At 39.5% G+C, this 12,957-nt stretch overlaps 1 protein-coding gene across 1 annotated transcript; it reads left to right on the top strand.

Annotated features, from left to right (window-relative positions):
* Positions 1-103: 103 nt before the first annotated feature.
* Positions 104-3,807, top strand: LOC5518539 (adenosine receptor A1). Its single transcript, XM_032363224.2, has 2 exons — positions 104-2,466; positions 3,258-3,807. Exons 1-2 carry the CDS (start codon positions 1,680-1,682, stop codon positions 3,671-3,673), a joined length of 1,203 nt encoding a protein of 400 aa, XP_032219115.2. The 5' UTR covers positions 104-1,679; the 3' UTR covers positions 3,674-3,807.
* The last annotated feature ends 9,150 nt before the right edge of the window (positions 3,808-12,957 follow it).

The following is a 12,957-nucleotide window of genomic DNA, read 5'->3' as shown; positions in this document are numbered from 1 at the left end:
TTGCATGGACTTCCATTTGGAACACCAAATGCCTTAGAACCAAAGGAATTACCCCTTTTTTTATCATTCCATTGCGTGTGATCACGAATCATCACCCTACGTTTACCCACTATTCTCGATGATCACTCGCGAGTTAGGGGTACAACAGTTTTTATCTTGTTTATGCTTGTTTATTCGCGAATCTGGCGTTACGAGAAGCAAAGCGACAAATCTTTCAGACATCTGGTGGATTTTGGAAGACAAACTCAAAATTTCTTGCAAAACCAGTCTGACGATGATTTCGAAACGTGCGCAGTCAAAAATGTGAAACAGATATCAAAAGTCTTGTTTACTGTATACAAGATGAAAGAAGTAAAACAAAATTGTCGCTGTTACCGAAATAACATCACCACTTTGTCGCAAACCCCACGAAAAACAGTACTTAACGTCAATTATTTCTACATAGTTTGCAATTTTAACTTAACCGTGCCTGAATCGGCCCATATCAAAATAGTTACTGGTTAAAAAGCAAGCACGCACTTGTTCGAGAAGGGCAAACACGAAGTTAGAATAATTCAGTTAGTGCTGCTCATTTCTCTGACTTTACTTTCCTGACTCAAGTGCCTTCGGTTGAAATTCCATTTCTTGCAATTAAAAAAAACAATAATAAACAAACCATGGGTTATTGTGATATTTTCATCATTTTTTTTTTAACTTTACAGTTTCAATTCGATTATTTTCCTGCGTCGTTTTGCGGTTTCGAAAAGACGCGTCGGTTTCGTGTAAACCTTAATTACTTTAGATATCTCGAGTGACGGAGTAGCTTGCCATATCGCGTTCCGAATCCTCAAGTTCCGCGCATTGTCAGCAGGCATACCAAATGGTGGTCACGTTCTCCTTAACTTAGTGTAACGTGATTTAAATACTCTTTATCCCACATGTATTGTTTTCTCTTCCTTGCTGCAGGTTCAATATTCTGCGAATTATTCAACAATTTCTAACTCATTTAACGTTATTTAAGCTACGAAATTGCATTTGGATTTTTTTTTTGTCAGCGCCTTGCGATGTGACTGGAAAAAATTTCAGTGATAGCAAATTGAGAGTGCTTCAAAGATTCTAAATGACAAAAGCCAGAAGATGATTTAGCTGTTGGAAATTGGAGGATGACAGATAAAGATTAAAGTAAAAAGAACAAATATTTTGTCCCAGAGTATGCCTAATGAATTAGAAGACAGTCTCATTTTATGAAACAAAAAGATTGCATAACGCATCGCGGACATGGTGTTCGTGTTTGTTGTTGATTTATCGCTGTTTTCACCGCTGTTTACATTTTCACGTGTTTTATTTCAAATAATCTCTCTAATTATGTCAATGGTATAACTTTTCAAATGGTAAACGCACTCAACTGAAAGTAACAAATGAACTTCATAACAGCAAATACACATTTGTGATTGAAAGTGTTTATGACATTGTTATAGTCCTATAGTCCTTACGCGTATTAACATCCAAATTGTTTTAACATCCGCTGGTATGGTCAACTAAACAATAACTCAATTATATCATTGGTAGGAATATTTTCTATATTCTCCAAGCTTCCGTACTCTAGTTAAGGCCTTCTTGTCTCACTTTCTCACTAAATATAATGCTGACCTGAGTAGATAGAGAATCCTCAATCCAGTGCGCACCTTCAGTCAGAAAGGATGTATAACGTTTCAAGCAACGTTTCATCTAGTAATAACCCCAATTTTGTACCTAACCCAGATTCACTGGAATACGTCTTTCAAAGTGTCATCTTAGCCGTAGTCTGCCCTTTTAACGCTATATCGAATATTGCAACCTTTCTGGTGATCATCCGGAGCGAGAAACTTCGAGAACATTCTGGTAATTTCTTCGTCGCCAGTCTTGCGTTATTGGACGGTGTTCCCATATCTATAGTGATTGCATTTCGCCTTGCGTTCATTCATGACTTCTACGGTGCTGTGAAGGTGTGTGCGTTCAGCGCCACTCTCCTTGTCACCACCATTTACTGTATCATCTTGCACCTGATGCTTCTGAGCTGCGATCGCTTCATCTTTATGTTCTTCCCTCTACGCTACTCCAGCATCGTGACCCCCACGCGAAGTCTGATAGCTTTAGTACCAGCATGGCTCCTACCATTCTTCTCGATGACTGTCATCCCCCAGTTTAACAGTGATATTAAAAAGGGCTCTACGTTTAGAAATAGTCTCGTCGGCTGCCCTGTCAGCTGGAATACGCAGGATTCGTCTCCGGCTCTCTACGCGCATCACCTCTTCAACACCGTATGGTTCCTGGCCGTGCCTTTTGCGGTGATGTTGGTGGTTCATGCCCTGGTTGCCAAGCTCTCGTTTAAGCAAGCCAACAAGGTTTACCCCGGTAGTCATCTAAGCAGAGCCAGTCCAAATTTCACCAGCGCGGTCTTGTCAGTCAAAAGGAGAATAAAAGCGTTGAAATGGGCCAAGACAATCGGTAAGATAATCGTGAATTTATTGGGTGGCTATTGGGTGTTTCTTGGGGAATAATGTAGTCCTTGCCATTGCACCATGAGATCCTTACTGACTATCAAATATTTTGCTCAAACTCAGATATTTTTTTTGGGGGGGGGGGGGACGCAAGAAGATTTAACACGTAAAAAGCCCGCATTGGTGTGTGGGATCACAGTTTTAGTTTAAAAATCGAAGTGGCTAATTTCTACACCACATTCCCACTTCCACGGGCCGTAGGAAGCATCTTTAATTGTCCAGCGCATGCGTCACCATGTGGGAGGATGAATCATGTTGTGTTGGAAGATATTGTTTTCACTCACAAAGAGTTGACGTATATTTATCTCCTGTTTTCTTTATTTAGTTCAGTCAGCACCACATTTCTGTCATGATTGGGGTATTTATATGGTATAAACTCTAGGGCCATGAATCCGACCTTTAGTTACCTTGCCAAGAATGGCATATTTCTTACAGCATTTTAGCTGCAAATCATTAAGCGTCATTAATTATAGATCTCTGATTTTCACCGCCAATATGATTCATTTTTTGTGACCTCTCTTATATATTTTTTTAAATGCTCAGAGATCACTGCTTGTTGCGGCCTGCCTCTTCTATTCTCACCCCATTTTCAAAATAATTGGTCGGATTCAATAACTGACATGTCACGTTACCCCAATCCAATAGTATTTGGTCGATTAAATAACTGACAGGTTACCTGACCCCATTCCCAAAGTGATTGGTCGATTTTATAACTGACAAGTCACGTGATTTCCACAGCTATTATGATTTGCTCGTTTCTGCTGACGTATCTTCCCGCCTTCACGTGCTCGCTGGTCGCTGCTCATCGCGGGACCTCTCTTCTTCCGCGTCAAGCCAAGAACATTTTGCTTCTTCTCGTGTTTCTCAACAGTCCTCTGAACTTCATCATCTACTCTCTTCGCTCCAAGGTGTTCACTGGAGAACTGGAGAAATCCCTAAGTGCGCTTCTCTGGTGCCTCCCAGAACACCACAGGATGACCATGTTCTCAAGACGAGACGATAGAGAGTTCAGAAGCTCGTTCGAGAGACCAAAGAGGGGTACTATTTGCTTAGCGCAAACGTCCACAACTCTGATGAGGTCCGATGAGGCGACTTATATCTCTAGCCTTCAAACTCCTAGGGAAGTGGGCAGAAGGTACTCAAACATTTTTTGAGTCCTTGGCAAAAAAAAAGAAATATTCTAAATATTATAGTACGGCGCAGGGCACATGTCTCCCAAAAATGGATAGGGGTGGTTCCACCCACCCACCTGCATATCCAATTTTCCCTGCGCTCGCCTTAAACCTACCCTGCTAGCACAGCTTTCTTCCTGTTTGTTTCTAACAATTCACTTATCCGTGTCGTGTCGCGAGTCTGTTTGTTTCTATCAATTCACTTATCCGTGTCGTGTCGCGAGTCTGTTCTTTCGCGTTCTAGAACAGACTCGCGACACGGATAAGTGAATTGATAGAAACAAATAGGAAAAAGCTCTGCTAGCAGGGTACTTAAAGCCGCATTGTCACCAGTTTACTAACGAAGGTATTCAAAAATTGAGACCCTCCCGCCTGATCTAAAGCACAAAAATGGTGACCCTCCCCCCACCAAAAAAAAGGCGCAAAAAAAAATTAAGGCCCTCCCCCAGAACAAAAAAAACTAAAATTATAGTGTAAATACAGCAAACATAGCAGCCCTCCCCCCGTTAAATAATGACCCTTCCCTACAAGACAAGAGAATCTATTAGAATCAGGCCATCCGTTCTAAATTATCAATCACATCCTCAAAGAAACTTCCAATAGACACACTGCTTTCGATATTTTGAAATATTTTTCGCGTCTTCCGTTTAAAATCATCGGAGATTTTTACGTAATCGACCTGAAGTAAACTGGTGACAATGCGGCTTTAAGCTCTTTAAACAACCATTTCGGCGTTCTTTTCTCCGTGGGGAAAGTTACTCGCGCATTTTATTACAATATAACTGTTGAACTAATATATACAATAAAATTTACAATTATAATCGAAAATAATATGAAATAATAGATTCATAGGGAAAATATTGAATAAAAAAAATAAAATAATAAAAATAAAATAAAAATTTTATATTGATGATTATGTGATATCAAGTGTTAAAAGCTAATTTAAAAAGATGAGTCTTAAGTTGCGTTTTAAAATTTAAGATATTGCAATTGATGGTGCAAAGATGTGCAGGGAGAGAGTTCCATAATGTAGGTGCAGCAACACTAAACGATCTGTCACCGAAAGACTTCATCATTTTTCCTGGGGGATGCGTTAAAGAAAGGCCCTCATTTGAGCGCAGTGAATAGCGCGCGTTATTCTTAATTCTAATGAGATCAGTTATGTAACGAGGAGCTAGCCCCTGAAGAGCTTTGAAAGTGATTAACAAGATTTTAAATTTAACCCGATATCTTACAGGCAACCAATGAAGATTTCTTAGCACAGGCGTAATTTGATCGTACTTTTTGCACGACGTGAGCAGCCTAGCTGCAGCATTCTGCACCCTTTGCAATTTACCCATTTCTCGTTCTGGTAGTCCATAAAGGAGTCCATTACAATAATCTATTCTATTGGTAGCAAAGGCATGTAACACCATTTCTAGTTTATCCCTAGGCAAAAATTGGCTTATTCTCTTAATATTGTGCAGCCAGAAAAACGCTGAACTACAAGACTTAGAAATATGGGTCGGCATAGAAAAATGTGAGTCGAACCAGGCACCAAGATTGCGCACTTCTGAAACGGGCATAATATCTATATTGCCAACACGAACTGATCAATTATCTACTTTCAACAGCTGTTGTTTTGATCCGATAACAAGAAATTCAGTTTTATCGTCATTGATTTTTAACTTGTCCTGGTACATCCAAGTACGTAAGTTATTGATGCATCGTTCCATAGCATCCAAAGAATCCGCTAGCTCCGTCTCACTATTGGGATCAAAAGATAGATAAAGTTGTGTGTCATCAGCGAAACAAAGAGCTTGGAGGTGTAAAGAACAAACAGAAGCGGGCCAAGACGGCTGCCTTGTGGGACACCAAAACGCAGATCAAAGCTGTCCGACGTCACCCCCTCAAGCAACACACGCTGGCTGCGCCCTGATAAATATGACGTAAACCACTCTAAAGACTTCCCACAGATGCCGAAGCTAGCAGCTAGACGTTGGAGAAAATTAAGTGATCAACTGTATCAAATGCAGCACTTAAATCTAAGAGTACAAGTAATGTAACGCGCTGCGAGTTCAAATTCAATAATATATCGTTAGCAACTTTGACCAACGCCGTTTCCGTACTGTGATGCTTGCGGTATGCAGACTGTAATGGCGGATAAAGCGCTGACTGAATAAGGTAATTATCCGTCTGATTGAAAACTGCACGCTCAATGAGCTTGGAAACATAAGCTAAATTGCTCACAGGACGCAAGTTCTTGAAGATAGATTTCAATCCCTGTTTCTTTAACAGTGGTACGACAATAGCCTCTTTCCAGCAGTCAGGAAAAATTCCTGATTCTAACGAGTTATTGATTAGCTTGGTGATCACGGAAACAAGTGGCTCACTACAGGATTTCAACAAGTGCGTAGGTATGGGATCGAGGCAACAAGAAGTACATTTCGAATTCTTAATGAGCATGCGTACATCTTCCTCAGTCAACAACTTGAAAGCTTCCATTCGAGGGACTAGAGAGACCGTTTCAACAGTACAGTCATTCACCAGATCACCACTCTGTACATTCTCCGAGGCATTACAACCCATGTCAAGCTCATCACGCAGTCGGTTGATTTTTTCCACAAAATACTTTCCTATGTCATTTGCCAATGCTGATTTATCCGCATAGTCCAAGAAGCATAGTGAGTTCTTTTCCACTAAAAGATCTTTCACAGCACGAAATAACTTGCCTTGATTATCAGAATTCTGACTGACAAAGTCAGTCAAAAAAGCAGATTTGGCTTCTTTCAGCAAATATGTCACATAATTTTTGTCTCAGACGTGTTTTCCGAAATTCAAACTTCGACAAAGAGACCTTAACGAGCTGGCCAAGATCGATAACTGCCACTACTCTAAAACACGATGAAGGCAGAAGCTGATTTTCTATACGGCTCGGCGATAATCTTAGAGAACTTTGGGTCCGGGTTACAAAACACAAGATGACAAAATAGCACAGCAAATATCATAAACACCGGAGACCCACTCTTAACCACCATCTTCCTCAGGCGAACGTTGAATACTAGAGGGTGCGCTGTAACCACTGGCAACGTGGACTTGTGGTGCGAAAATGTAGATCAACAATTTTCTTTGTATCCGAGTTACCCCTTGACTGGCCCACCCAACCACCCAACCACCGAATTTCTCTCGAATTTTTGGATTTGTTTTTCCAAACGGGTTTTGGGGGTTCTTGACCGGTTACAAAGTCTATAATAAAAATTATTATATTGTTATCCATGAACGCACTCGACAAAAGAAAATTCGTTACGGCCAAAGAAAAGCGCTTTTTCTGTCGTAGCCAGTCAGAGCTGTAGCAGACCTCGAACTATGTGGATGCGAGGGGGGGGGGGGGGGGCACGATACAGAAACACATTGTTGGCAAAGCCACTTCCCTACTGGTCATTTCCTTATTAACGTTCGAAAAAAGCGTTTTGGGGGCACGTACCCCCCTCCCCCCCTTCCCCCTGCTACAGCACGGTCGATCTAAAATCATCGTGTGACTATATATGAGTATAAGGACTAAAATTACTTGAAAACCCGTATCCAATTCGTTATCAATTAATTAGTCTTATACAAAAGGTTAGAGATAGTTAATAATTCAATGCGAGAATGCCCTCAAGAGTGGCGTTTTTTTGTTAGAATGGAGAGTTTTTGGGTGAGGATTAAATTTGGTATATCTATATTAACAAACATGAATTTAAAAATCTATTTAACCGAGGTTGAAAAAGACAACGAAATTTTTAAAAAATGAAGGAATGGAATATATCTTATAATAGGGCGTTCATTTTAATAGAAATAAAACTAGAAAACCCTGTCTATATTTTTAAATCAATTGTTATACTATACTAATATGTATAGCAAACGATTTGATCAATTTGATAATAAGTCTTACCCTTCTAGTACAGTTCCCGACTTGCACTGATCACGTGACTGTTTCAGTAGCAAATCCAAAATCCAAGCCGAAATAACCACAGAAATGACTGCTCCCGTCACCCCAGAGAACGACAAAAAATTAAATGAAAATAAGCCCTTTCTGACAACAAACAAATATGTCGATTTGTGTTGTTATTTTGCGTGAGCGCGCTAGTGTGCCACCCAAAAAGTCATGAGATCTGTTAGCGCAAGCCACATATTGGTTTGCCCACCTTTGCACAGATTACTAGCACAGATTGCTAGCACAGATTGCTAGCTCAGATTACTCGCACATATTACTTGCAGATTGCTAGCACAGATTAAAAGCACTGATTCCTAGCACATGTTGCTAGCTTCGATTACTAGCACATATTACTTTCAGAGATAACTTGCACAGATTACTACACAGATTACTTGCACAGATTACTAGCACAGATTACTAACACAGATTACTAGCACAGATTACTAGCACAGATTGCTAGCTCTAATTACTAGCACAGATTGCTAGCACAGATCACTAGCACAGATTGCTAGCAGATTGCTAGCACAGATTACTAGCACAGATTATTAGCACAGATTACTAGCACAGATTGCTAGCTCTAATTACTAGCACAGATCACTAGCACAGATTGCTAGCTCTGATTACTAGCACAGATTGCTAGCACAGATTACTTGCACATATTACTAGCTCAGAGTACTAGCACAGATTACTAGCACAGATTGCTAGCACAGATTACTAGCACAGATTGCTAGCACAGATTAAAAGCACAGATTACTAGCTCCTCGTTTATTCCATTTGAAAATATGAAAATCAAATTAAACTGGGAAAACCCTAAGCATGTTTCATATCAAAGTCCTTGTGTTCGGATTTGTTTTTCCAAACGGGTTTTGGGGGTTCTTGACCGGTTACAAAGTCTATAATAATAATTATTATATTGTTAACCATGAACGCATTTGACAAAAGAAGTTCGTTACGGCCAAAGAAAAGCGCTTTTTCTGTCGTAGCCAGTCAGAGCTGTAGCAGACCTCGAACTATGTGGATGCGAGGGGGGGGGCACGATACAGAAACACATTGTTGGCAAAGCCACTTCCCTACTGGTCATTTCCTTATTAACGTTCGAAAAAAGCGTTTTGGGGGCACGTACCCCCCTCCCCCCCTTCCCCCTGCTACAGCACGGTCGATCTAAAATCATCGTGTGACTATATATGAGTATAAGGACTAAAATTACTTGAAAACCCGTATCCAATTCGTTATCAATTAATTAGTCTTATACAAAAGGTTAGAGATAGTTAATAATTCAATGCGAGAATGCCCTCAAGAGTGGCGTTTTTTTGTTAGAATGGAGAGTTTTTGGGTGAGGATTAAATTTGGTATATCTATATTAACAAACATGAATTTAAAAATCTATTTAACCGAGGTTGAAAAAGACAACGAAATTTTTAAAAAATGAAGGAATGGAATATATCTTATAATAGGGCGTTCATTTTAATAGAAATAAAACTAGAAAACCCTGTCTATATTTTTAAATCAATTGTTATACTATACTAATATGTATAGCAAACGATTTGATCAATTTGATAATAAGTCTTACCCTTCTAGTACAGTTCCCGACTTGCACTGATCACGTGACTGTTTCAGTAGCAAATCCAAAATCCAAGCCAAAATAACCACAGAAATGACTGCTCCCGTCACCCCAGAGAACGACAAAAAATTAAATGAAAATAAGCCCTTTCTGACAACAAACAAATAAGTCGATTTGTGTTGTTATTTTGCGTGAGCGCGCTAGTGTGCCACCCAAAAAGTCATGAGATCTGTTAGCGCAAGCCACATATTGGTTTGCCCACCTTTGCACAGATTACTAGCACAGATTGCTAGCACAGATTGCTAGCTCAGATTACTCGCACAGATTACTAGCAGATTGCTAGCGCAGATTAAAAGCACTGATTCCTAGCACATGTTGCTAGCTTCGATTACTAGCACATATTACTTTCAGAGATAACTTTCACAGATTACTACACAGATTACTTACACAGATTACTAGCACAGATTACTAACACAGATTACTAAAGCACAGATAAAAAGCACTGATTACTAGCAGATTGCTAGCTCGGATTACTAGCACAGATTACTAGCAGATTGCTAGCACAGATTACTAGCACAGATTATTAGCACAGATTACTAGCACAGATTGCTAGCTCTAATTACTAGCACAGATTGCTAGCACAGATCACTAGCACAGATTGCTAGCTCTGATTACTAGCACAGATTGCTAGCTCCGATTACTAGCACAGATTACTAGCAGATTGCTAGCACAGATTACTAGCACAGATTATTAGCACAGATTACTAGCACAGATTGCTAGCTCTAAATACTAGCACAGATTGCTAGCACAGATTGCTAGCTCGGATTACTAGCACAGATTGCAAGCACAGATTACTAGCACAGATTGCTACCACAGATTAAAAGCACAGATTACTAGCTCCTCATTTATTCCATTTGAAAATATGAAAATCAAATTAAACTGGGAAAACCCTAAGCATGTTTTATATCAAAGTCCTTGTGTTTTCATCCAGTCAAATCACAGGGAGCCCACTCAAATCAGCGCATTGTTTATTTAGCATGTGCTTTGGACTTTGTTTATGAATATCAATTAGGTCACGAAGTTCTCAATAAAATTCCTTCCAAATACATATGTCTTACTCTTTATTGCATCCATTCATGTTTGTACACTTATTTTACACCCCTGCATCAAATATTTTCAGAAATATTCGGGTTTTGCAAAAACCCGATTTCAATCCTAAAGGCTTAAGTTCAGACTTCACTCTAATCCCCAGATGTTTCTGCCATTGATTAACTTTTTCATGCTTTCTTATTGTTAGGAAAATCTAATTTCAGTCATAAAACACATGCTTTGGAGCTTACACCAGTGAAACTTTGAGCAGCAAAAGTATGGATATACTGTATATTCCAATTCACCACACATAAGATAAAATTCTGATGCTTGAAATCACCCTTGTAACAATAAACACTCTTACAATTCTTTAAGATAAAAAAGGACATGATTTCTAATCTGCCTGAATATAATTTAAAATTTGTAAACCTTTTTGTGATCAGCCCATTTTTAGCAATGGAAAATTCTGGGTACAACTGGGGGTTGAGATTCTTGCCTTTAGTCTTGGTATCTGCAGATCAAAAAGTACTTAAAATATTGTCCCTGTCTAATTGGGAAAGTTTTGAGCAGAAATTACATTTCAAAGCGGGCACCAGTAAAGCTTTCTTGTGACCATTCCTGAAGTCAAACCTTCTTAGTGCACAGTCCATTCTGTTCATCCTTGCCTCCATTATACATAGCCCGGGATGGCTCAAGATAGCCACCAATGACAATCACTTTCTCATGTAGAACTGTCATAGAATTAACTTGAAATTCAACATAATATTTGTCCATTTATGGCACATAATATTTGTGGCACAAGAGACCACATGTTGGTGCTTATATCATACACTTGAAAAGGATCTAACCATCCTCTGGGAAAGCAGCAGTGTAGATCTTACCATTTGACAAACAACAGCAATTCTCGCCAATGGCTGGTACGAGCATAGGGGCCAGATGTTCCCATGTGTTCAGTACTGGGTCATATCTCTCTACCGATCTCAAATTTACTTGTTCTTCACTAGCAACACTTTTAACTTTACCCCAAACAACATAGATATACTTTTCATTATATACAACTTGAGGATAACACTTGGCCTCTGTAAGCGATGTGACTTCCTGAATACTTGCGTCAAGCATTGCAGCATCAACAGTTAACCTTGATCCACAATGCGAACAGCTAGGGTTGTTGTTGGGCCATTATTGAACACAGAGGTGACATCACAAACATAAACTTGGGTGGGATAAGCACCAGGCCCAATGAGTCTTGAACCACCAATAATATACAACATGTTGTTCAAGCAAGCATAACCAGCCTGTGTAACATTGGCAACACCTTGAGAGACAGCATAGAATGACCATTTGTCTGCATCCAGATCATAGCGATATAAATGTAGCAACTCATTTCCTGATCATGGGCCACAAAAGGAATTGACCTGTTATAGTATATAAAATTGTGATAGCATTTCAAATACTTGTGGCCCACACTTTGCCACTCCATGTTATGTGGTATAAAAAAACAAGGGGGTCTAGGTAGAGCTTCTTTTATCATCCATTCCACGGTAGTGCAAGTACAGCACTAATATGTGTGTCCAGGAGGTTGATCGCTTGTTGAGGTAGGCTGGTATTCTAATCCTAATGCTATGACCACACGGTCTTGACACTGTGGGTTTTAAGACACTAGTTGTTCACCCATAACTGTACTTTGAAGAAACTCTTTTGTTAATGAACACAATCGTATTAATTAAAGAGAACAGCTTGGGAAACAGAAACGCCCTTCCATATTGCTTGAACTTCACCCATTTGATAAGTGCATGGTAGACCTCTTCTTCGCTTTTGATGATGAGGTCATCATTTGCGATCACGTCCTCTAACCCCTGAGGGCTAAGAGATAAAAACTCATCCAACTCTATCAAAGTTGCAAAATTCTTGCAGATCAAAGACAGCAAAGCTTTCTTAAACAAAGGGGATTGGTATGTCTCTGCAGTTTCATAGCTTATGAAGAAGTTTTCTGACATTTCTTCTGCAAAGTCGGCCAGGGATTCATCTATTCTATATATTTCAGATCGTCCGAAAGCAGTAAAAATTTATCTACTGCTTTTAGTATCGACAAGGCATTTTCTTGAGTTAGCACAATATTCCCAGTGTAGATGAAGCCAATAACTTCTTCAAATATACCGGGATCGATTGCATCCAAGTTGATGACATCTTGGTTGTTCTCTTTCATGTTAGATTCGAACAAACCTCCGAAAACCCCCTCATTTGCAGCTAGTACCGCACGATGCACTGGGGATATACGTCCATTCACGTCGATGCTAACATCACATAGATGACTAGTGGCTCGAAAACCATAAAGCTTTTCAAGTGATGCTCAGATAAAAAGATTTTTTCAGTGGGTTTTCTCAACTTCTTTGTATACATCTCTCGCAAAATAAAATAAAACGAAATACATGGCTTCCAGGACGATTCACGGTCAAGCACAGGTAGCCCATAAGGTACGGTATAAAAATCTGTAAAGCTAATAGAGCAGATTGTTTTTTTCTAACAACAGAAAAAATTGATTAAAAAATAGATAGTTAACGTTTTTTATTCAAGGAGATTTCAGGTACTTATTTTCAGCTCACTAGGTTTTACTTCCGCTGACTTGGGGTCCCTGTTGTTTTAAACGATCAGGAGCCTGAGGAC

This window comes from Nematostella vectensis, chromosome 13 (assembly GCF_932526225.1).
Source record: "Nematostella vectensis chromosome 13, jaNemVect1.1, whole genome shotgun sequence".
Lineage (NCBI taxonomy): Eukaryota > Metazoa > Cnidaria > Anthozoa > Actiniaria > Edwardsiidae > Nematostella > Nematostella vectensis.
Note: the sequence above shows the minus strand (reverse complement) of the source record. Positions and strands in the feature narration are given on the sequence as shown.